The sequence below is a fragment of the Vipera berus genome (assembly GCF_964194415.1).
Source record: "Vipera berus genome assembly, chromosome: 2".
NCBI classification, from domain to species: Eukaryota; Metazoa; Chordata; class Lepidosauria; order Squamata; family Viperidae; genus Vipera; species Vipera berus.
The window spans coordinates 3,174,809-3,196,755 of record NC_138203.1 but is presented as its reverse complement, the minus strand read 5'-3'; the positions used below and the strand labels follow the sequence as shown (position 1 = coordinate 3,196,755).

The window sequence follows — 21,947 nt, the reverse complement described above, 5'->3', positions numbered from 1 at the left end:
CTTCCAGGAAAAGGTCACAAAAATATATCCTAAGCCTTGTTCCCCATTGCATTCCAGATAAGCTTGTTTGCATTGTCTATGGAGATTTTCAGTCAACCAGATCATGGATGTCCCAAAAGCGCTTTTGCAAATGGCAACTGGACTGCCTTTGCTCTTGCTTGAAGACATTTTGCTTTTCCTCCGAGAAGCTTCTTCGGTTCTGACTGAAGAAGTATTTGAGGGGCTGCCACATAGAAGAAGGGCATCACTTTATTCACCAAAGCACCAGAAAACAGGACGAGAAACAAGGGTTGGAAACTGATCAAAGAGAGAAGCAACCTGGAATTAAGGAGAAACTTCCTGACAGTGAGGACAATCAACCAGTGGAACAGAAGTTGCCTCCAGAAATCGTGGGCGCTCCATCACTGGAGGTTTTTAAGAAGAGACTGGACAGTTACTTGTCTGAGATGGTATAGGGGCTGGACTAGAAGACCTCCAAGATCCCTTCCAGCTCTATTCTATTTTTTTTTTAAAATCCCATTTATATCCCGCCCTTCTCCGAAGATTCAGGGCGGCTTACAATCTAAGAAGCACAAACCAATGTGCTTAGCAATAGCCTTCATTCTATGTATATGCCTGCTTATTAGGGCTTTCACACACACCCCAGGCGGCATTATTACAAAGTCAGCTTAATTGCCCCCAACAATCTGGGTCCTCATTGTACCTACCTCAGAAGGATGGAAGGCTGAGTCAACCTTGAGCCTGGTGGGACTCGAACCTGCACTAATTGCAGGCAGCTGGTGTTACTTAAGGAGGCATCAGCCCACTGCTCCACCAAGGCTCTTTATTTTAATGTCTTCAAGCAAGAACAAACAAAGGCCAGTTGCCTTTTGAAAAAGCAGCTTCGGGACTTGCTTGCTTTGGGGACTACAGTGGCAATGAAGAAGACCATTGTTATCCCAAGGAATTTAGTGACACGTTTTGACTTCTCCTTCATATTGAGAAAAGTCTATAAATTTAAAGCTCGCTCACAGCTAGACTGCTTGTTTTTGCTTGCTGAATAAAGGGGGGGGGGGGCGGCTGAAATCTTCACGTACCTTCAAAGCTTTTTTTTTGCTGTGAAAGTCTCAGACTTCCAGTTCCTATCCCAGAATCATGGATTTAAAAAAAAGATTCTTCTTTTCCTGGAGTTTCTGAAGTTTGATGCAGTTCAGTGGTGAAAAAAAGTAAGATCCTGCTTAGGCAGGAAAAATGAAATAGATACCGGTGCAGGAAGAAAAATCAGGTCTGGTTCCAAGCCGGGAGAAAGATGCTGGAAATGAAATGTGTAAAGTCGCGTGCTTCACATAGAGATGGACACAGAGCTGGGGTAAAGATGAGTTTATTCTGAACAAAACGAACTGGAGAAACAGGGGAGCCTGGCGTCTATTTGTACCTGCCCAGGTGGATGGCATCCAATCAGTTCAAACCTGGGCTTCCTGCCAGTGCAGGTGACAATGGGTGTAGATCCTGGCTTCCCACCAGGCTGACCATGCCTGGGGCTGTCAACAGCTTAAGTCATTAGGCTTATCCTGAGTGAGCAGTCATCGCCCGGAGCTGTCCAGCCCCTCTGCTGATCTGCACCATCAGCCTCCTGCTGTGCTGTCCTTTGTGTATGCTGGGAGGCATACACTGCAAAATGGAGGCTGCTTAGGAAAGAAAGTCTCTGTTTATTGGTGAGCAGAACCAACAACAGCAGGCGGTTCTGAGTCAGCTGACAAAATGGAGTCGAGAGTAGGGCTTTGTGTTTGAATGCCTGCTCCTTGTGAAATGTACTTTGACCTGTGCTTGAGTGTGCCTTTTTTTGTACTCCAATTATGATGGCCTGACTCCCATTGTGGCTGGGAGGTCCTGTCCTGTCCTTGGATCTGGGTGGGGGAACGTAGAGTTTAGGAGTCTTTGTTTTTCTAATCCCATCAGCTCCAAACCTCTGCAGGAGTTGTGGCTAAAGGAATTTTGTTTATGAATAGGGTGGCCCCAGCCTTTCTGAATGGTTTACAACATCTCCGTTCTTGAAGATTAGCCTCTTCAGGTTTCTGCTTGAAGCAGTAAGACTGAGGCTGTTTCTTGCCTTTAAGACAGGGGTCTTCAAACTTGACCCTTTTATGACTTGCGGACTTCAACTCCCAGAATTCCTTAGCCAGGCATGCTGGCTGAGGAACTCTGGGAGTTGAAGTCCACAAGTCATAAAAGGGCCAAGTTTGAAGACCCCTGCTTTAAGAAGATGTCTCTCCTCATCTCCTTTAGGGGACATATTCTGCCTCTTTCTAATATTCCCCAAAATATTTCGTTCTTTCTCTGGGAGAGGAGAGGTTCCCAAACTGGTTAAGGCAGTAGGTGGATCAACACTAGAAACTGCAAGAGTATTCTAGGTGTTCTGGAGCGGATCATCGCTTAAGTGGGAGCCAGCCCTGTGCTGCAGCTGCCAAAAAAAGCCAACACAGTGCTAGGCTGCATGAACAGAGGGACAGAATCGAGATCACGTAAAGTGTTAATACCGTTTTCCAAGGCCTTGGTAAGGCCACACTTGGAATGCTGCATCCAATTTTGGTCACCACGATGTATAAAAGAGATGTTGAGACTCTAGAAAGAGCGCAGAGAAGAGCAACAAAGAGGATCAGGGGACTGAAGGCTAAAACATATAAAGAACAGTTGCTGGAATTGGGTATGTCTAGTTTAATGAAGAGAAGGACGAGGGGGGACAGGATAGCAGCGTTCCAGTATCTCAGGGGCTGCCCCAAAGAAGAGGGAGTCAAGCTGTTCTCCAAAGGACCAGAAGGCAGGACAAGAAGCAACGGATGGAAACTAATCAAGGAGAGAAGCAACCTGGAACTAAGGAGGAATTTCATGACAGTCAGAACAATTGACCAGTGGAACAACCTGCCTCCAGAAGCTGTGAATGCTCCAACACTGGACTTTTTTCAGAAAAGACTGGACAGCAAATTTGTCTGAAATGGTATAGGGTTTCCTGCTAGAGTAGGGGGTTGGACTAGAAGACCTCCAAGGTCCCTTCCAACTCTATTATTCTGTTAAAGAAGAAGTTGCAATGCCTTTACAATGCCTTGGTGAGGCCACACATGGAATGCTGCATCCAGTTTTGGTCACCACAATGTGAAAAAGATGTTGAGACTCTGGAAGCCCTGCAGAGGAGAGCAACAAAGATGAGCAGGGGTCTGGGGGCTTAATCATAGGATGAAATGGTTGAGGAGCACCAGGTAGGGAGGTCTAGCTATCAAAGAGATGGATTGGGAGACGTGACAGCTGTCTTCCAATACTTGAAGGCTGTCACAGAGGAAAAAGGGGGTTGATTTATTCTCTAAAGCGCCAAAGGGCAGGACAAGAAGTAATGGCTGGAAGCTCGTCAAAGAGAGATCCAGTCTGGAAGTGAGGACAAATTTCTTGATGGTGAGGACAAGTAATCAGCAGAACGACTTGCCTCTGAAAGTTGTAGCTGTTCCATCATTGGAGCTTTGCAAAAAAGTAAACTGGATAACCGTCTGCCTTGGATGAAATAAGGTCTCCTGCCTTGAGCAAGAATTGGATTAACACTGGGGTCCCCAACCCCTTGTTTGTGGACCGGTACTGGGCTGTGGCATGCCAGCAACCAGCCTGCACAAACAAGCAAAGCCCCATCCGTGGGATGCAGGCAGCACACAAAACCACACACCCTCCAGTCCGCGGAAAAACCTCTCTCCACGGAACCGGTCCCTGGCGCCCAAAAGGTTGGGGACCTCTCAACTAGGAGGTCTCTCCCAACCCTATGCTTTATGTTCTAAAAAAGCCATCATCATCATCATCATCATCATCATCATCATAACAACAACAACAACAACAAAAGCGAAGATACAAAAAACTACTGACAATCCAAATTGCCGACTTTGCAACGACAAAGTTGAAACTGTTTCACGTTTCATATGTGAGTGCAGCAAAATCGCGCAAACTGATTACAAAGCTAGACATGACGGGGTTGCTAAACTAATCCACTGGGCACTGTGTAAAAAATATGACTTGCCTGTGTCCGAAAAGTCGTGGGAACATAGGGTGGAAAAAGTTTTGGAGAATGAGAGGGTGAAGATCTTGTGGGACTTCCGAATACAGACAGATCGCCATTTGGAACACAACACGCCAGATATCACAGTTGTAGAGAACCGAAGCGTACAGTTGATTGATATCGCTGTACCAGGAGATGCCAGAGTCGAAGAAAAAGAATTGGAAAAAATCGGGGCACTGGGAACTATGTCCAAAAACTTTACAAAACACATCAAGAAATTGCAGCTTCCTGCAATAACTCCAGCAAAGCTACAAAAAACTGCGCTACTCGGAACATCTTACATTTTAAGGAGATACCTGCTTGATACCTAGGATGCTGGCAGCATCTCATGTCAACCATTAGTGCCAGTCAGTTTGAGTGTTCAGTTGACTGAGTTTCACGTTTTATGAATAAAAGTTTTATAATAATAATAATAATGTTGGAAGGGACTTTGGAGGTCATCTAATCCAACCCCCTGCTGAGGTAGGAAACCCTATACCATTTCAGACAAATGGCTGTCCAGTCTCTTCTTAAAAACTTCCAGTGTTGGAGCATTCACAGCTTCTGGCGACAGGTTGTTCCACTGGTTAATTGTTCTAATTGTCAGGAAATTTCTCCTTAGTTCCAGGTTGCTTCTCTCCTTGGTTAGTTTCCATCCGTGGCTTCTTGTCCTGCCTTCGGGGGCTTTGGAGAAGAGCTTGACTGCCTCTTCTTTGGGGCAGCCCCTGAGATACCTGAACGCTGCTATCACGTCCCCCCTCGACCTTCTCTTCGTTAAACTAGACATCCCCAATTCCAGCAACCGTTCTTTATATGGTTTAGCCTCCAGTCCCCTGATCATCTTTGTTGCTCTTCTCTGCACTCTTTCTTAGAGTCTCAGCATCTTTTTTACATCGTGGATGCAGGATTCCAAGTGTGGCAAAGTCTGGTGAAGTCTGTAACAAAAATGACGACATACTTTCGACAATGATCTGCTATCGTTCCTGTTCTTTTTTTTCAGCCCCATCTTTACCAGTGCTCTAGCTTCGCTCTTCAGCAAATGGGACCTTCCAGTTTTCACGCTGCCTTTCAATTTGGCTCTGAGCCTGTTCCTAGGGGCCACCGGCCATTATAATCCTTTCTTCCCGACGACGCTGGTAGAACCGACCACCGTTTTGCCAAACAACTCTTGGTCTGACGTTCAAGTGACTATGGTAAGGTGATACCAACCAGGTACCCCTTTGTTGTGGGGGTCTTTGATGCGGGGAGGGGGGAATCTCCAAAGGAAGAAGCTTCACATCAGTGTGGATACCATGTGTGCATTGACCTGGATGCTCTGGTTGCTGCGATGCCTCTCTTACTGGCATCGTGTGAAAAGCTGGGCATTGTATAGAATGCCTAGGAAAGCCATAGAATGTGTGACGTTTTGGGGCAACGTGTTGTGGGAAGAATCCAGAGAGAGAAATATTTCTGGAAATATTAAAAAGGCAGAATGTTATATTTCCCCAAAGGATTTTAAAGGCAGAAACCAACATCCGCCCCACCAAGTCTCTCTCTGCCCCAAACAGAAACCAGATCTGCAGAAATGCAGATGTGACAATCTTGTCAGAAAGATTGGAGCCAGGAAGCTGGGATTAGAAAGGCAAAGATCCCTAGAATCAACAATCCCTCACACCAAACATCCAACAGTCATCAGCCACAGCCCCAGGGCAGCAGGATATGACCTTTGGGACATCATGGGATTAACCCACCACCATCAGAATACCAGAAAGGCACATTCAGGCTCAGGTCAAAGTTCATGCCACAGGAACAACTCCCAACAAAAGGCTCCAGAGGGTATAAAAACCCACTCCCTGCATGTGCTCACTCTCCTTTCTTCCAGAGCCATCTTCCTGTCTGGCTCTCCTTTTCAATAAACTGCAACCTTCTTTCTAAAGCAGTCGCCATTTTGTTTATTCCCGGCTTGGACTGAATCCTGAGGAAGATTTTTCCTCCAACAATTTGAAATCTGTGTTATTTTAAAATGCTGTGTAGTTTCCCTAGGCATTTTCTATAATATCTAGGCATTATGCAGAAGGACGAGAACTGTTTAGGCCAAGTATGAAAAGAGAGTCATGAATAGGCTTAGGGATGTGGTTGGGGTTAGGTTTTGGATTAGGGTTAGAATTGTGGATTAAAGTCAGGCCTGTGCTGCTTTCGGCAGCACAAGGACTCTAAACTCAACCTCCTCTTGACAACTTGACAACTCTTGACACCACATTGAATGACCAACAGCAAGCTGAATTGACTTGCTTAATGTGTTGATGAATGCATTGTTGGAAGAACATAAAGGACCAGATATGGGACAAATGTAACAGAATATAACAGAATAACAGTGTTGGAAGGGACCTTGGGGGTCATCTAGTCCAACCCCCTGCTCAGGCAGGAAACCCTGTACCATTTCAGACAAATGGCTGTCTAGTCTCTTCTTAAAAAAACTTCCAGTGTTGGAGCATTCACATCTACTGGAGGCAGGTTGTTCCACTGGTTAATTGTTCACAAGGTCAGGAAGTTTCTCCTTAGTTCTAGGTTGCTTCTCTCCTTGATTAGTTTCCATCCATTGTGTCTTGTCCTGCCTTCAGGCACTTTGGAGAAGAGCTTGACTCCCTCTTTTGGGGGGCAACCCCTGAGGTATTGGAAGACTGCTATCCTGTCACCCCTCGTCCTTCTCTTCATTAATAATCCCACTCACTCTGTATAACAAAGTATAACAAACTTTGACATCTTTGAAGACCATTATCCTAGAAAGCATCAGCACCAATTTCTCTTTAGAACAGAGAACGACAGAGTTGGAAGGGACCTTAGAGGTCATCCAGTCCAACACCCTGCAGGGGCAAGAGACCCTATACCATTTCAGACAAATGTCTTCTTGAAAACCTTGACTGCTGAAGCACCCACAGCTTCTGGAGGCAAGTCGTTCCACTGATTTAATTGTTCTCACTTTCAAGAAATTCCTCCTTAGTTCCAGGTTGCTTCTCTCCTTGATGAGTTTCCATCCGTTGCTTCTTGTCCTGCCTTCAGGGGCTTTGGAGAACAGCTTGACTGCCTCTTCTTTGGGGCAGCCCTTCAGATACTGGAACACCGCTATCATGTCCCCCCTCGTCCTTCTCTTCATTAAACTAGACATACCCAGCAAATGTTCCTTGTATGTTTTAGCCTCCAGTCCCCTGATCATCTGTGTTGCTCTTCTCTGCACTCTTTCTAGAGTCTCAACATCTTTTTAATGTCTTTATTATTATCTTGAAAAAAGTATCCCCGAAGGCATCAAGTCAGCAGAACATCTGATTCTTCCTTACAGTTGCTTTTTCTAAGGATTGGATGAATTTACTGTGTGACAGAATGCAAATTATGATGGTTGTCGCCTATCCAGCCGCAGTCCAGCCCACTCGAAGCCAAATAAACATAGGAGTCACCAAATAACCGTGTCATGAAAACAGTTTTTCCTGCACTTTAATCCACAAAAAAGTTGCTTGTTATTCGTGACAACGTTAAAAACCATAGAACAGTACGTTGGAAAGCTGCCTCTCTCTCTGGGCTAGGTTGGGAAATATTATTATGGCACTTGGCTTTTATAGACGGTGTAAACGGCCTAGAACCATATCACCCGAATTGGGCATAATTAAGATGTTATAACATACTATCTGTCTATCCGTATATTATAGTCTACTTTCTGACTTCTAAGAATTGTGGAAACTTTGATCTCTTGGGGAAAAGCACAATAACCACAATAACAATACGTGTCTACAGACCAAAAGCTCTGACACCTTCTTCCTTTGGACCATTGATTATATGTATTTACTTTTATTGGATTGTAAAACGGTTGCCTTGTATTTTCGAACAGTTGCATGACCACCCATCTTCAAACAGCCCTGGGTGTCTCACAACGATAAAAATATGAAAAGTATAAAAACATAAAAGACTGAAAGTCAGTGCCCTGATCAATCTCTCAGGATAGAATAGAATAGAATAGAATAGAATAGAATAGAATAGAATAGAATAGAATAGAATAGAATAGAATAGAATAGAATAGAATAGAATAGAATAGAATAGAATAGAATAGAATAGAAAATATAGAATAGAATAGAATAGAATAGAATAGAATAGAATAGAATAGAATAGAATAGAATAGAATAGAATAGAATAGAATAGAATAGAATAGAATAGAATAGGAGCTGGAAGGGACCTTGGAGGTCTTCTAGTCCAGCCCCCTGCTCAAGCTCCAACACCGGAAGTTTTAAAGAAGAGATTCAGACAACCATTTGTCTGAAATGGTATAGGGTTTCCTGTCTGAGCAGGGGGTTGGACTAGATCACCTCCAAGGTCCCTTCCAATTGTTGTTGTTGTTGTTGTTGTTATTTAAGCATCTTGGATGAACCTGGTTTCTGAGTACTGGACAAATTGCTAGAATAAAACATTAAACTAAGGATAAGGCTAGACTGACACTTCATAAAAAAAGAGGTCCTAAGGCATGGTTTGCTTGCAAATAGGAACTGGGGTTTATAACCTTTTAGATTCCCTCTTTGATTCATGTTGCAAAAAGGTTATAATATTTCTAAAGTTATGTTTCTCAACTCTGATGCCTTTAAGATGTATGGACTGCAAATCCCAGAATCCTGGGGGTTTAGGGAACTGAAGTTCACACAAGAGCCTTGGTGGAGCAGTGGGCTAATGCCTCCTTAAGTAACACCAGCTGCCTGCAATTAGTGCAGGTTCGCATCCCACCAGGCTCAAGGTTGACTCAGCCTTCCATCCTTCCCAGGTAGGTAAAAATGAGGACCCAGATTGTTGGGGGCAATTAAGCTGACTTTGTAATAATGCCGCTTGGGGTGTGTGTGAAAGCCCTAACAAGCAGGCATATACATAGAATGAAGGCTACTGCTAAGCTTGTAAGCCGCCCTGAGTCTTCGGAGAAGGGCGGGATATAAATGGGATTAAAATAAAATAAATAAAATCTTAAAGGCATCAGCATTAAGGTACACTGTTCTAAACTGTCGCATCTGAAGTTCTGGTTCCATACACTCATCCTTCACCGTACCAGAATACCCGTTGGGTGTGTTGTTGTTGCTGTTTTGGCCGTTACACAATTCCAGTGTGGATTGTGTTATTTATCGGCTTGGTCAACAGCCAGGAACTGTTCATTCCTCCCTATTTCATCTTGATTACACCTGAAAACATGCTGTAGGTTGTTTTTGCAGCTGGGAGGAAAAAAAGCATGGGTTTGCAAATCATAAGAAGTTCTATCCCAGTTCTGTGTCACCATAAAAAATAGTAAAAAACAAAAAGCTATGCTAAAAATCAGAAGCCCTTTTTCTGAACCACACATTTTTTTAAAAGCAAAATGGTGGGGGTTTTTTTACTTGCCATTCACAAATGCTTCCGCTTTTTAATAAATATATTTTTTTTAATCGGAAAAAGTGCTCACAGGACGTTGGTTTATTGTTACTTACTAAAGATTTGCACATCCCTTCTTGAATGTTTTACACATTGAGAACAACAAACGTCTGAGATATATAAGGACAATGAGCTAGAATTAAGGGATATATAGATATAGATATAGATATCCAGTCTCTTCTTAAAAACCTCAAGCGATGAAGCTCACAACATCTGCTGCAACCGTTGTAAAGGCGAGGACCGGTAAGCCAACTTCTTTCAGCGCTGTTGTAACTTTGAACAGTCACTAAACAAGTCAAGGTTTTAAGTTGACAACTACATGTATGGGAAAAGCAGTTTATTTCATCTGGGAGTAAATTTCGTGTAAAATAGGAAGGACTTTGTAGGTGGTAGCCACCTTGAGTGTCTCAAAACACTGTGGAAAATTTACAGCCTTAGACCTTGATTCCCCCATAGGTTTGGGAAATAAAACCCCTCTTTTCCAGAGGTATTTATGCAAGAGTAGCAAGTTATTAGAAATATTTTTTGTATTCTTTTTTTAAAAATACATATTTTATTGATTTTTTTTAACATAAACAGCTTAATATTTGATAAACAGCTTGTTGCCTGGGCTTATATTTGCAAAGTAATCACTAACGATCAGTTTCTATATTCCAAAGTGCACGTTATAGCTTTGCTTGATTTTCTCTTCTTCCCATAATATTCTCTTTGCCAACCTTGAATTGATACAATTCTTATTAGTTTAGTAAGATTTTTCTTAAATTTCTACCGACAGTAATCCCATCAGTACCATGCTTCTTTTCTGTCTGATCATCTTGGTTGCCTCGTCATAAATCCTGTTTACAATTCTTATTTAAATTTGTTTTCCCTACATTTTTCAAAACATTCTAACTAGTTAAGGGAATAATAATAATAATAATAATAATAATAATAATAATAATAATAATAATAATAATAATAATAATAATAATAATAATAATAATAATAATAATAATAATTAATAATAATAATAATAATAATAATGAGAAGAAGAAGAAGAAGAAGAAGAAGAAGAAGAAGAAGAAGAAGAAGAAGAAGAAGAAGAAGAAGAAGAAGAAGAAGAAGAAGAAGAAGAAGAAGAAGAAGAAGAAGAAGAAGTTGTTGGAAGGGACCTTGGAGGTCATCTAGTCCAACCCCCTGCTCAGGCAGGAAACCCTATACCATTTCTCAAGGTTAATTCCATTTTAAGTATTTAGATCTATTTTCCTTGTACAGGCCATCCCAAAACTTTTACATTTCTCATGCCTTTTTTAAAAAAAAAAATGTGTTTTGAAATATTTCTTTGGATTCTTCTCTCGGCAAGAGCTTCAAAAGCAAATGCCAACAACAATAATAATACTAACAATAATACTAACCACAATAAGAATTGTATTTGCCTAGTGTGGAAAAATGTCTACAGAAGAAGAGAGGATATATTGGAAGGTGTAATATTAGACTGAGTTTGAAGAAGCTTATATGTACCACGGAATTACTCATGGACTCAGTCATCACGTTGCTTATTAAGCACTTGATTGTAAAAATAGAAAATTAATAAAATATTTTTTTAAAAAAAGCAAATGCCGGGGTCACTTGGCAAGAACATTCCCTGATGACTTAGCCAAAGCAATAATGAGTTTTTGTCTGTCAAGCCAAAAAGAGACTCCGGCAGGAATAATTTGATTTAATTAAAGAATAAGATCTTTGTTTCCATGTTCAGCTCATCCCAGCTCAGACGCAGAACCAGGCAGCCTGACATTAGCCCCTTGTTCAAAGGGACGGGAAGAGCCATGTCAACTTCTGGGTTGGGTTCAGCAAACAAAAGAGTAGTTTATGCTTTTCTGGACCAGATCCAGCCAGGGTTCAATTAAAGGAGAAGCTACCACTCAAGGCTACTTCTTGACAGGTAACCAAAATGACCATTGCTGGTGTAGAAGAAGTCCCAGACAGAAAAATGTGTTTAGAATGCACTTGCTTAAGTCCCAAACACGGGATAAATCTTATTTCCTGTTTCAGCCTAACCCAAGGCCATCTACAGGCAGTAGCCACAGCAGTGGCAGCTCATATTTGTGTAATTTTATTTATTTTTTTGGCTTGCTAAAAAAGAATAAAGGGAGACAGATATGATCATTTCAAACTTATTCGTTCTCATCAGTCAGCCATACCCTTCTGAGATTCAAACCTGGGCCGATTGCATCTTAAGCAGTTGTTTTAACCCCTAGGCCACAGGCTCTCTCTCTCTTTGTTAGCTGAGAAGCAAGGGAGATGTGTGTTAAATGTTTGTTAAGTATTTAGAATGCACTTGCTTAGTCCCAGACACGGGACAAATCTTATTTCCTGTTTCAGCCTAACCCAAGGTCATCTACAGGTAGTAGCCACAGCAGTGGCAGCTCATATTTGTGTATTTTTTTTTTTTTTGGCTTGCTAAAAAAGAATAAAGGGAGACAGATATGATCATTTCAAACTTATTCATTCTCATCAGTCAGACATACCCTTCTGAGATTCAAACCTGGGCCGATTGCATCTTAAGCAGTTGTTTTAACCCCTAGGCCACAGGCTCTCTCTCTCTCTCTTTGTTAGCTGAGAAGCAAGGGAGATATGTGTTAAATGTTTGTTAAGTATTTAGAATGCACTTGCTTAAGTCCAAACACGGGATAAATCTTATTTCCTGTTTCAGCCTAACCCAAGGCCATCTACAGGTAGTAGCCACAACAGTGGCAGCTCATATTTGTGTATTTTTTTTTTTGGCTTGCTAAAAAAGAATAAAGGGAGACAGATATGATCATTTCAAACTTATTCGTTCTCATCAGTCAGCCATACCCTTCTGAGATTCGAACCTGGGCCGATTGCATCTTAAGCAGTTGTTTTAACCCCTAGGCCACAGGCTCTCTCTCTCTCTCTTTGTTAGCTGAGAAGCAAGGGAGATATGTGTTAAATGTTTGTTAAGTATTTAGAATGCACTTGCTTAAGTCCAAACACGGGATAAATCTTATTTCCTGTTTCAGCCTAACCCAAGGCCATCTACAGGTAGTAGCCACAACAGTGGCAGCTCATATTTGTGTATTTTTTTTTTTGGCTTGCTAAAAAAGAATAAAGGGAGACAGATATGATCATTTCAAACTTATTCGTTCTCATCAGTCAGCCATACCCTTCTGAGATTCGAACCTGGGCCGATTGCACCTTAGGCAATTGTTCTAACCTTTAAGCCACTGGCTCTTTCTCTCTTTGTTAGCTGAGAAGCAAGGGAGATATGTGTTAAGTGTTTGTTAAGTATTTAGAATGCACTTGCTTAAGTCCCAAACATATCTGTCTCCCTTTATTCTTTGTTAGCAAGCCACACGTGTGTGTGTGTGTGTGTGTGTGTGTGTGTGTGTGTGTGTGTGTGTGTGTGTGAAATGTTTGTTAAGCATTCAGAATACACTTGCTTGGTCCCAGACACAGGACAAATCTTATTTCCTGTTTCAGCCTAGTCCAAGGCCATCTACAGGCAGTAGCCACAGCAGTGGCAGCTCATATTTGTGTAAATTTTTTGGCTTGCTAACAAAAAATATATATGTGATGGTTGCAGTGTTCCCGGAGGTCACGTGAGAACAGAACAGAGTAGAGCTGGAAGGGACCTTGGAGGTCTTCTAGTCCAGCCCTCTGCTCAAGCAGAAGAACCTATAACATCTCAGACAAGTGACTGTCTAGCCTCTTCTTGAAAACCTCCAGGGATGGAACACCCACAATTTCTGGTGGCAAGCTGTTCCACTGGTTAATTGTCCTCACTGTTGGGAAGTTTCTCCTTAATTCCAGGTTGCTTCTCTCTTTGGTCAGTTTCCAAGCATTGTTTCTCATCCTTCTCTCTGGAGCTTTGGTGAATAAGGTGACCCCTTCTTCTTTGTGGCAGCCCCTCAAATACTGGAATACTGCTATTATGTCTCCCCTGTTTCTTCTTTTCTTTAGACTGGCCAAACCCAAGTCCCGCAGCCGTTCTTCGTATGTTTTAGTCTCCAGGCCTTTGATCTTCTTAGTTGCTCTTCTCTGAACTTTTTCCAAACTCTCAACATCTTTTTTGTGATGTGGTGACCAAAACTGGCGGCAGTATTCCTGGTTTTGCCTCACTAGGGTTTTATAAAGCACTACTAATACTTTGCATGATCTTGATTCTGTGCCTCTGTTTATGCAACCCAGGATTGTATTAGCTTTTTTGGCTGCTGCTGCACACGGCTGGCTCATAGTCAAGTGATCGTCCACTATAATGGAAGTCCTTTTGATACACCCTTCAAGTCCTTCCTTTGAATGCTTGTTCCACAGCTCCTGAGGTCTATCCCAGTAGGAATCGGGCAGGTCTATGGTTGCGATAACCCTTGGACTGGTGGCATCATCATGCTGGCTCTTTTCCTTTCATCCCCGCTCATCTTCAGCCATGCTGTAATTGGCTCAGCGGTTGGAATACCTGCAGGTATGACAGACGGCATTATATTATTCTGCCTAGCAACTTTCTCCGAGATCCCAAACTTGTCGGTCCCAGAATTCTTACTGTCCATGTTGGTGGGATCTTCTGAGAAAAAGATCTCCACAATTCCAGTATCTCAAGAACATCAATATCTCAAGAGCTTCATGTTGAGGCAGTGTCCTATGGTGCCATGCATGGACCAAACTCTGGGATCTAGCATTTATTGATCGTAAGATTTATTTGCAAAGGTTGGACAGATTTTGATGGCTGGGCGTGACACTTAACCTTTGACAGGGAAGGTATGAGCTAGTGATCCAAACCAAACAAGGCTGGCTGAGGAATTCTGGGAGTTGAAGTCCACAAGACATAAGGCCCTGCTCTACGGGATCATGTCCCAAAGGCGGTTTTCCAAAAGACAACTGGATGTTCTTTTTTTTTCCTTGAAAATGTTTTACTTCTCATCCAAGGAGCTTCTTCAGTTCTCTTGGATGAGAAGCAAAACGTTTTCAAGGAAAAAGCTGAGTAAGTCCAGTTGCCTTTTGGAAAAAGACACAGACTAGAATAACAGAATTGGAAGGGACAATGGAGGTCTTCTAGTCCAGCCCCACTGCTCAGGCAGGAGACCCTACACCATTTCAGACAAATGCCTGTCCAGTCTCTTCTTAAAAACTTCCAGTTTTGGAGTATTCACAACTTCTGGAGGCAGGTGGTTCCACTGGTTAATTGTTCTAACTGTTAGGAAGTTTCTCCTTAGTTCTAGGTTGCTTCTCTCTTTGGTTAGTCTCCACCCGTTGGATCTTGTCCTGCTTTCAGGTGCTTTGGAGAATAGCTTGACTCCCTCTTCTTTGTGGCAGCCCCCAAATATTGGGAAACAGCTATCATATCTCCCCTAGCCCTTCTTTTCCCTAGATTAGACATACCCAATTCCTGCCTCTTTGGGAATAACCTTGACCTGGATGATTGAGAATCTCCATAGACCTTGATGGGAATCATGTTCCTTTGGGGTTAAAGCTATAGAGGTGGACACCAGGAGACCTTCTGGATTTCCATATTCTCTGTGGGTTCAGCCATTTTTTCATCTGCTTTACTTTGTAGCTCTGAGTCTGGCATCCCCTTTGAACAAAATTTATGCCGGCTTGTGGAATTACAACAGCTGTCTCTCCTGCGTTGCCATTGGTGGGATGTTCTACGCCCTCACCTGGCAGACATTTGTGTTGGCAGTCACTTGTGGTGAGTAACCAGGCTCTTTACAGCACTAAAGTTCAGATCGTCCTCGTTTTACGACCGCGTTTAGTGACCATCAAGAGTTCTGATGGACCTACCATATTTACCACCTGGATTCAAAATTCTGACGGTTCCCTCGCCCGCCCACACCCATCCACGATCACATGACTGCACTTCAGATCTATGGCAACCAGGCCTCATTGATTGTCATTTGCGCTCACAACCACCACAGATTTACTGAATGACTGCAGTGGTTCACTTAAGCACCACCACCCTCCTTAAAATCGGGGATGGTCACAGTCCTGTCCTACGATGGTGAGCTATTGGTTTGCTTAATGACCACAGCTTTTGCTTAGCACCCATTGACTCACTTGTGATTCCTCGCCAGCCTGTGGATCCGGCAGCTGAATCTGAGGGATCAGATGAGGAGGAGGAGGGGCCTGGAGGGACATCAGACTCAGAGGAAGGCTCTGAGGAGCTCCAAGACTTACAGTCTGATGAGGAGCCTGGCCCCTCTACTCGCACTCAGGCTGAGACACAGCTGTGCTGGGAGCCTGAGTTGGACAGCGATGAAGAACAGCTGGGACAAATCCAGGATGCATGAAAGTGCTGGCAAGAGAAGCGAGTAGGACAGAGGAACGCAATGGGGTGGCTCCAAAGGCAGAGGAGAAGGCATTAGGAAGCCACACCTTGCCTGAATTATAAAAGGGAAGGTGTGGGAGGGGCTGGTTGCCGAAGGCCACCATTCGTGTTGAGGATGGAGTTTCTGTGGACTGTGTTTGTTTGCCTTGGCCATTGACTCAGGTCTGTGAATAATAAAAGGGGTTTGGGGGTTTTTTCTTGTGGTTCCTGCCTGTTACTTGGAAGAGGGGTTTCTCCTTGCGAGCATAACCAGGACTCACATAGGCTGGGACAGAACAACTGGGCTGCCACAAGATTCACTTAACAACCACCACAAAGGAAGGTCATGAAATCCGGACGGTCACACAAGCCCATTTTAGGACGGCTTTGCAGCATCAAGGAAACCGTCGCTTTGCTTAATGGCTGCAGATTTCCCAAAATGGCTGCTGTGATTCACTTAACAATGAGAGGTCATAAAATGGCAGGCACCATTAGGGTCACAATTTGAGGGATACTTCTAGGAGCAAAGGATTTGGACGTGTTCACACAACTTGTTAAAGCCAGGTGAACAAATAGAGTTACTTTGTTCACCTCCTTGTCGTGATGCAACCAATAGACCAGGGGTCCCCACCCTGTGGGCTGTGGCCCGCTACCGGTCCATGGCCTGTTGGCCACCGGGCCGTGGGAAGGGCTGGCCAATGTGGGTGCACTCCCCCCCTCACTCACACTAGCCCCACTGTGAACGTTGCATGGTTGCTGGCATCCCCATTTGTGTCTGCCCATGGGCTCCAGCAGCCCCATTTGCACATGCGTGCAGGCACCAGCACCACCGTGAGTGTCGTGCAGGTGCGCACGGGCCCCATTTGCACATGCGTGCACATGTCCGCATGTAAATTTGCCTGCTTCTCCCTTTCCCTCTGGGCCGCCAACCTGGAAAGTTTAGGGACCTCTGCAATAGACCTGGTTTAGTGGAATGGGCTGCTTCACCCATCCCACAGGTCACAATAAATGGCTAAACCTCAAACGAGTGAACCCAATTTTGAGCCGGGGGGTTAGATGAATTTTACCACTGGAGAAAGCAATTGTGTTTGGAAGAGTTAGCAGTTAAAGGAAACCAGGCCGACAGAGAACAGGGTGGACACCCTGCAAGGTGACCCCAGCCGGAGCATAGAACAACTCAAAGAAGTAGTGCAAGATCTGAAGAGGTGGAGAGATCCGGTCCATAGAATCGCCAAGAGTCGGACATGACTGAAGGGATAACACCACCATCAACGAACTCTGCCCTGGATTCCCTTTCCTGTTCCAACAGCCAAGCGCTTGGACCCACAACAGGACAACAAAATTCAAGAACTAAAGCAGAGGAAAACAGCTTAGGGAACCAAAGAACGTGATGGGCCTGCTTTAACACAGGGGTCCCCAACCTATGGTCTGTGGCCCAGTACCGGACCGTGGCCTGTTAGCCACCAGGCCGTGGAAATAACTGGCGAGGACCCCCCACTCGTGGTAGTGTCACCACGTGTGGGCTAGTGGCCCCATTTGCGCATGCATGGGGGCACTAGCACTGCCACGTCACGTGGGCACTAGTGGCCCGCTTGCACAGGTGCGTGGGTGCCAGCGGCCCGTTTGCACGTGTGTGAGCGCCAGCGTGCCGCTGTGGATGCGTGCAGCCCACTTGCACATGCACGCACCCGCTACCACTGCTGCAGTGATAGCGCGCCCGTTTGCGCGCACACATTTCTCTGCTCTTCCTTTTTCCTTCGTGGCCGCCCAGCAGGAACGCCCGGCGAACCCTGCTTTAACGAATGGCTATTTTAATTCATTACATCACTTTTATCGTATTTATTTATTGTACTGGTGCATTTATTTATTGGAGCTCAGCAGAGGGTCCCAACCCAACAGCCCACTTTACGACTTTTGTGGGAATTCCCTCCCCCCACCGCCAAAAAAAATGGCTTTATTTATTCGTATCTTGCCTTTATTATTTTTATAAATAATGCGAGGCGGCAAACCGCCCCAACGTCGCCTTACCCCTCCTCTTTTCCCCACAACAACAACCTGGCGAGGTGGGTCGGGCCGAGAGCGAGGGGGACTGGCCCCAAGTAATAGATCGGAGTCTCTTTCACCACCTGACCCTTAACCCCTTGTTATTTCAGAGTCTCCTACAAAAAGTAGCAACGTGACTTATTTATATTTCTTTTTGCAGCTTTTTTTACCTCCTACGTGGGAGAAGCGATGAGCCGTATCTTTTCCGTGGTATGTTGCTAATCATCTACTTATTATCTATTTATTGTCATCAATTCTTTGTGGGGGGGGGAAATGACAGGTGGCTTAAATGGGGGAGGTGTCTGTCTTATTTTAACCTCACAATGTCCCACCTGCAAGGCGTAACTGTTAAGACACATGGTAACCCGTTTAACGACTGCAATGGCTTAGAAGCAAAATTGCAATCGCAAGTTGAGGACTGCCTGTAATGCAGCACGCACAAGTGTGTGTTGAGTAAGTCCCGAAGTAAGACAGTGGAAACTAATCAAGGAGAGAAGCAACCTAGAACTAAGGAGAAATTTATTAAGAGTGAGAACAGTGGAACGACCTGAATTGAATAAGAATAGAATGACAGAGGTGAAAGGGACCTTGTAGGTCATCTAGTCTGACCCCTTGCCTAAGCAGGAGTCCCTACACACCATTTCTGACAGACGGCAGCCCCGTCTCTTCTTGAAAGCCTCTTGGAGATTTTTAAGAAGAGATTGGACAACGATTTGTTTGACATTGTATAGGGTCTCCTGCTTGGACTAGAAGACCTCCAAGGTCCCTTTCAACTCTGTTATTCTGTTATTGTCCACCTGATATTATTGCCAATGCAGAAGGTATCTTCCATTGTTGTTTAATTCCAAAAAGTGTCTAGCACTTTCTACATTTACAACAGGTGTAAAAACGGACGGGGGGGGGGGACTTTGACCACATCTTTGTGGCCACCCTCTTGATTTTGTGTAAACCCCCCAAGGACATTTCTGAGATCTCAACAGTGTGTTTTTTTCAAGAGGCAACTGGACTTCCTTGTTTTGCTTTGAAGATGTGTCGCTTCTCCTCCCAGAAGCTTCTTCAGCTCTGACCGGATGGTGAGGAAGGGAAGGATTTATACTCCTTGCAGACAGCCGGTCATTTGCATTCTTTCAGAGAGTCCTTGAAGCCACCTGGAGGTTGTATCTGTGTCCTCTGGGTCACCTGAGCGGTGCAAATGGGTGTGGAGCCTTCTTGGAACTGCTGGAAGGACCGTGTTGTAGACTGGAGATAGATGATGTCGTGTCCCTCCCCCTCTGTTGAGGGAGGGCTGTTCAATTTTGACCTAGATGGCCTCTTGGACCCCTCGTTCAAACCAGGGGTCCTCTCTGTCCAAAATGTGGACTTTGCTGTCTTCAAAAGGGTAGCCTTTGTCTTTTAATTGCAGATGGACAGCTGACAGCAAAGTCCACATTTTGGACAGAATGGACTGCTGGTTTGAACGAGGGGTCCAAGAGGCCATCTAGGTCAAAATTGAACAGCCCTCCCTCAACACAGGGGGAGGGACACGACATCATCTATCTCCAGTCTACAACTCCATCCTTTCAGCAGTTCCAAGAAGGCTCCACACCCATTTGCACCGCTCAGGTGATCCTGAGGACACAGATAAGCCTCCAAGTGGCCTCAATGATTCTCAGGAAGAGTACTAATGACCAGATGACTGCAAGGAATATAAATCCTTCCATTTCCTCACCAGTCAGAGCTGAAGAAGCTTCTTGGGATGAAAAGCGAAACATCTTCCAAGCAAAATAAGGAAGTCCAGTTGCCTCCTGAAAAAAAAAGCATCTTTGGGACAACCCTGACCTGGATGACAGAGAATCTCCGTAGACACATTTCTGAGATGTTGTTGTTTTTATTCCTTTCCAGTTTGGGCTTCCAGTAGGGACCTGGCCCTTCTGCTTATCTTCACTCACCTTCCTGCTCATAACCACCAACAACGAGGCTGTCTTCAAGCTGCCTCTTTCCAAAGTCACCTATCCAGAAGCCAACTGGGCATATTACATGGCAAGGAAGAAACCGTGTCCTGAATCCATTTGTGACAGAGTGTAAATGAGACAGATCAAAGAATCTGTCTTGCAACTAGACCAAGGGTAGACAACCTTGGCTCTTTTATGGCTCGTGGACTTCAAGTCCCAGAATTCCTCAGCCAGCATGGGGGAACTATGGCCCCTTCATGATTGGTGGACTTCAAGTCCCAGAATTCCTGAGCCAGAATGAGGGAAACTTTGGCCCCTTCATGACTTGTGGACTTCAACTCCCAGAATTCCTGAGCCAGAATGAGGGAAACTTTGGCCCCTTCATGACTTGCGGACTTCAACTCCCAGAATTCCTCAGCCAGCATGGGGGAACTATGGCCCCTTCATGACTTGCGGACTTCAATTCCCAGAATTCCTGAGCCAGAATAAGGGAAACTTTGGCCCCTTCATGACTTGCGGACTTCAACTCCCAGAATTCCTGAGCCAGAATGAGGGAAACTTTGGCCCCTTCGTGACTTGTGGACTTCAACTCCCAGAATTCCTGAGCCAGAATGAGGGAAACTTTGGCCCCCTTCATGACTTGCGAACTTCAATTCCCAGAATTCCTGGGCCAGAATGAGGGAAACTTTGGCCCCTTCATGACTTGTGGACTTCAACTCCCAGAAGTCCTGAACCAGAATGAGGGAAACTTTGGCCCCTTCATGACTTGTGGACTTCAACTCCCAGAAGTCCTGAGCCAGAATGAGGGAAACTTTGGCCCCTTCATGACTTGTGGACTTCAACTCCCAGAAGTCCTGAGCCAGCATGGGGAAACTATGGCCCCCTCATGACTTGTGGACTTCAACTCCCAGAAGTCCTGAGCCAGCATGGGGAAACTATGGCCCCCTCATGACTTGTGGACTTCAACTCCCAGAATTCCTCAGCCAGCATGGGGGAACTATGGCCCCTTCATGACTGGTGGACTTCAACTCCCAGAATTCCTCAGCCAGCACGGCTCAGCTTGGAAACCTCTCCCTTTTCCCTCAGCATGGCTGGCTCAGGAATTCTGGGAGTTGAAGTTCACGAGTCATAAAAGAGCCAAGGTTGCCTACCCCTGGGCTAGACAGTCTTCCCAAGGAAAGACGGAACAAACCCTTAGTTTTCAGCGGACAGGTTTTTTTTCTTCTTCTTCTCGATTGTAGTTGCCTTCACTTGGATCAGCCAAGTTCAGCCTTCCAGATGTTCTTCAGTCAGAACTGAGTGTAATACAGTATCTCATTCATCTGGAAAGGAACATAATATAGGTGGGACAATTCAGTTTAGACCAGAGGGATCCAAACCTGGCAACTTTAAGATTGGTGGACTTCAACTCCCAGAATTCCTCAGCCGTGTTAAAAAAAAAAGCAAACCCCCCCCCCATAAAATCAGACATAACTCGTTTAAAAACTGCCTTGCTTAGCAATGACAAGCCTGGAACCAATTATGGCTGTAGGTCGAGAACTACTTGTAAAGAAGAGAAATGATTATTATTGTTTGCAAACTTAGCTGTTACCTGCAAGCTATGACTACTTTGAATGAATGAATGAATGAATGAATGAATGAATGCTTTATTTGTCCACGCGTGGTTAGACACACAATATTCTCTTTATACAAATATTCAGGAAATCAATTGTTGTAAGATAGGTTTACAACATCCTCAAATTCCTGGCAACGTAGAAAGCAGTGAGTCTGGCACACGTTTCATGACCAACTAGGTAACATCATCAGTGTTAGAAGGGAGAGGGGTTAGCAGAGAAGAGGAGGAGGAGGAGGAGGAGGAGGAGGAGGAGGAGGAGGAGAGGAGGAGGAGGAGGGGAGGAGGAGGAGGAGGAGTACGACGACGACTGTGGGATCCTTGGACAAGCCTAACCAAGGAAGCACAAGAACGCCTCCATCAAGACTGGCAGGGCAAACCACTTGTGCACAGAGAACCAACCCCAATCTCTTCTAGCGGATGATTGCCTAGTTGGGTCATGAAACATCTGTAAGAAAACAACCCAGCTCAAAAGAGCCCCGAAACCCCGCCCAGATCTCTGCCAGTTGCAATTCTTGGCAGATGCCAGGAAACTGAACCCTGTTACCTTGTCTCCAAATCACGATTTGTAAACGAGCTTGAATCATAGTTTGAAGAGCAGGGTTC

General features: G+C 44.6%; 1 protein-coding gene across 1 annotated transcript in view; it reads left to right on the top strand.

Annotated features, from left to right (window-relative positions):
• SLC14A1 (solute carrier family 14 member 1 (Kidd blood group)) overlaps window positions 1-20,578 on the top strand; it is a 29,219-nt gene extending 8,641 nt beyond the window's left edge. Inside the window, exons 4-8 of the mRNA XM_081319301.1 lie at window positions 5,049-5,241; window positions 13,769-13,916; window positions 15,006-15,140; window positions 17,959-18,008; window positions 19,680-20,578. Of these exons, the coding sequence (XP_081175427.1) occupies window positions 5,049-5,241; window positions 13,769-13,916; window positions 15,006-15,140; window positions 17,959-18,008; window positions 19,680-19,862 (709 nt within the window). The 3' untranslated portion in view covers window positions 19,863-20,578. The remainder of the gene's footprint in view (window positions 1-5,048; window positions 5,242-13,768; window positions 13,917-15,005; window positions 15,141-17,958; window positions 18,009-19,679) is intronic.
• Window positions 20,579-21,947: the final 1,369 nt, after the last annotated feature.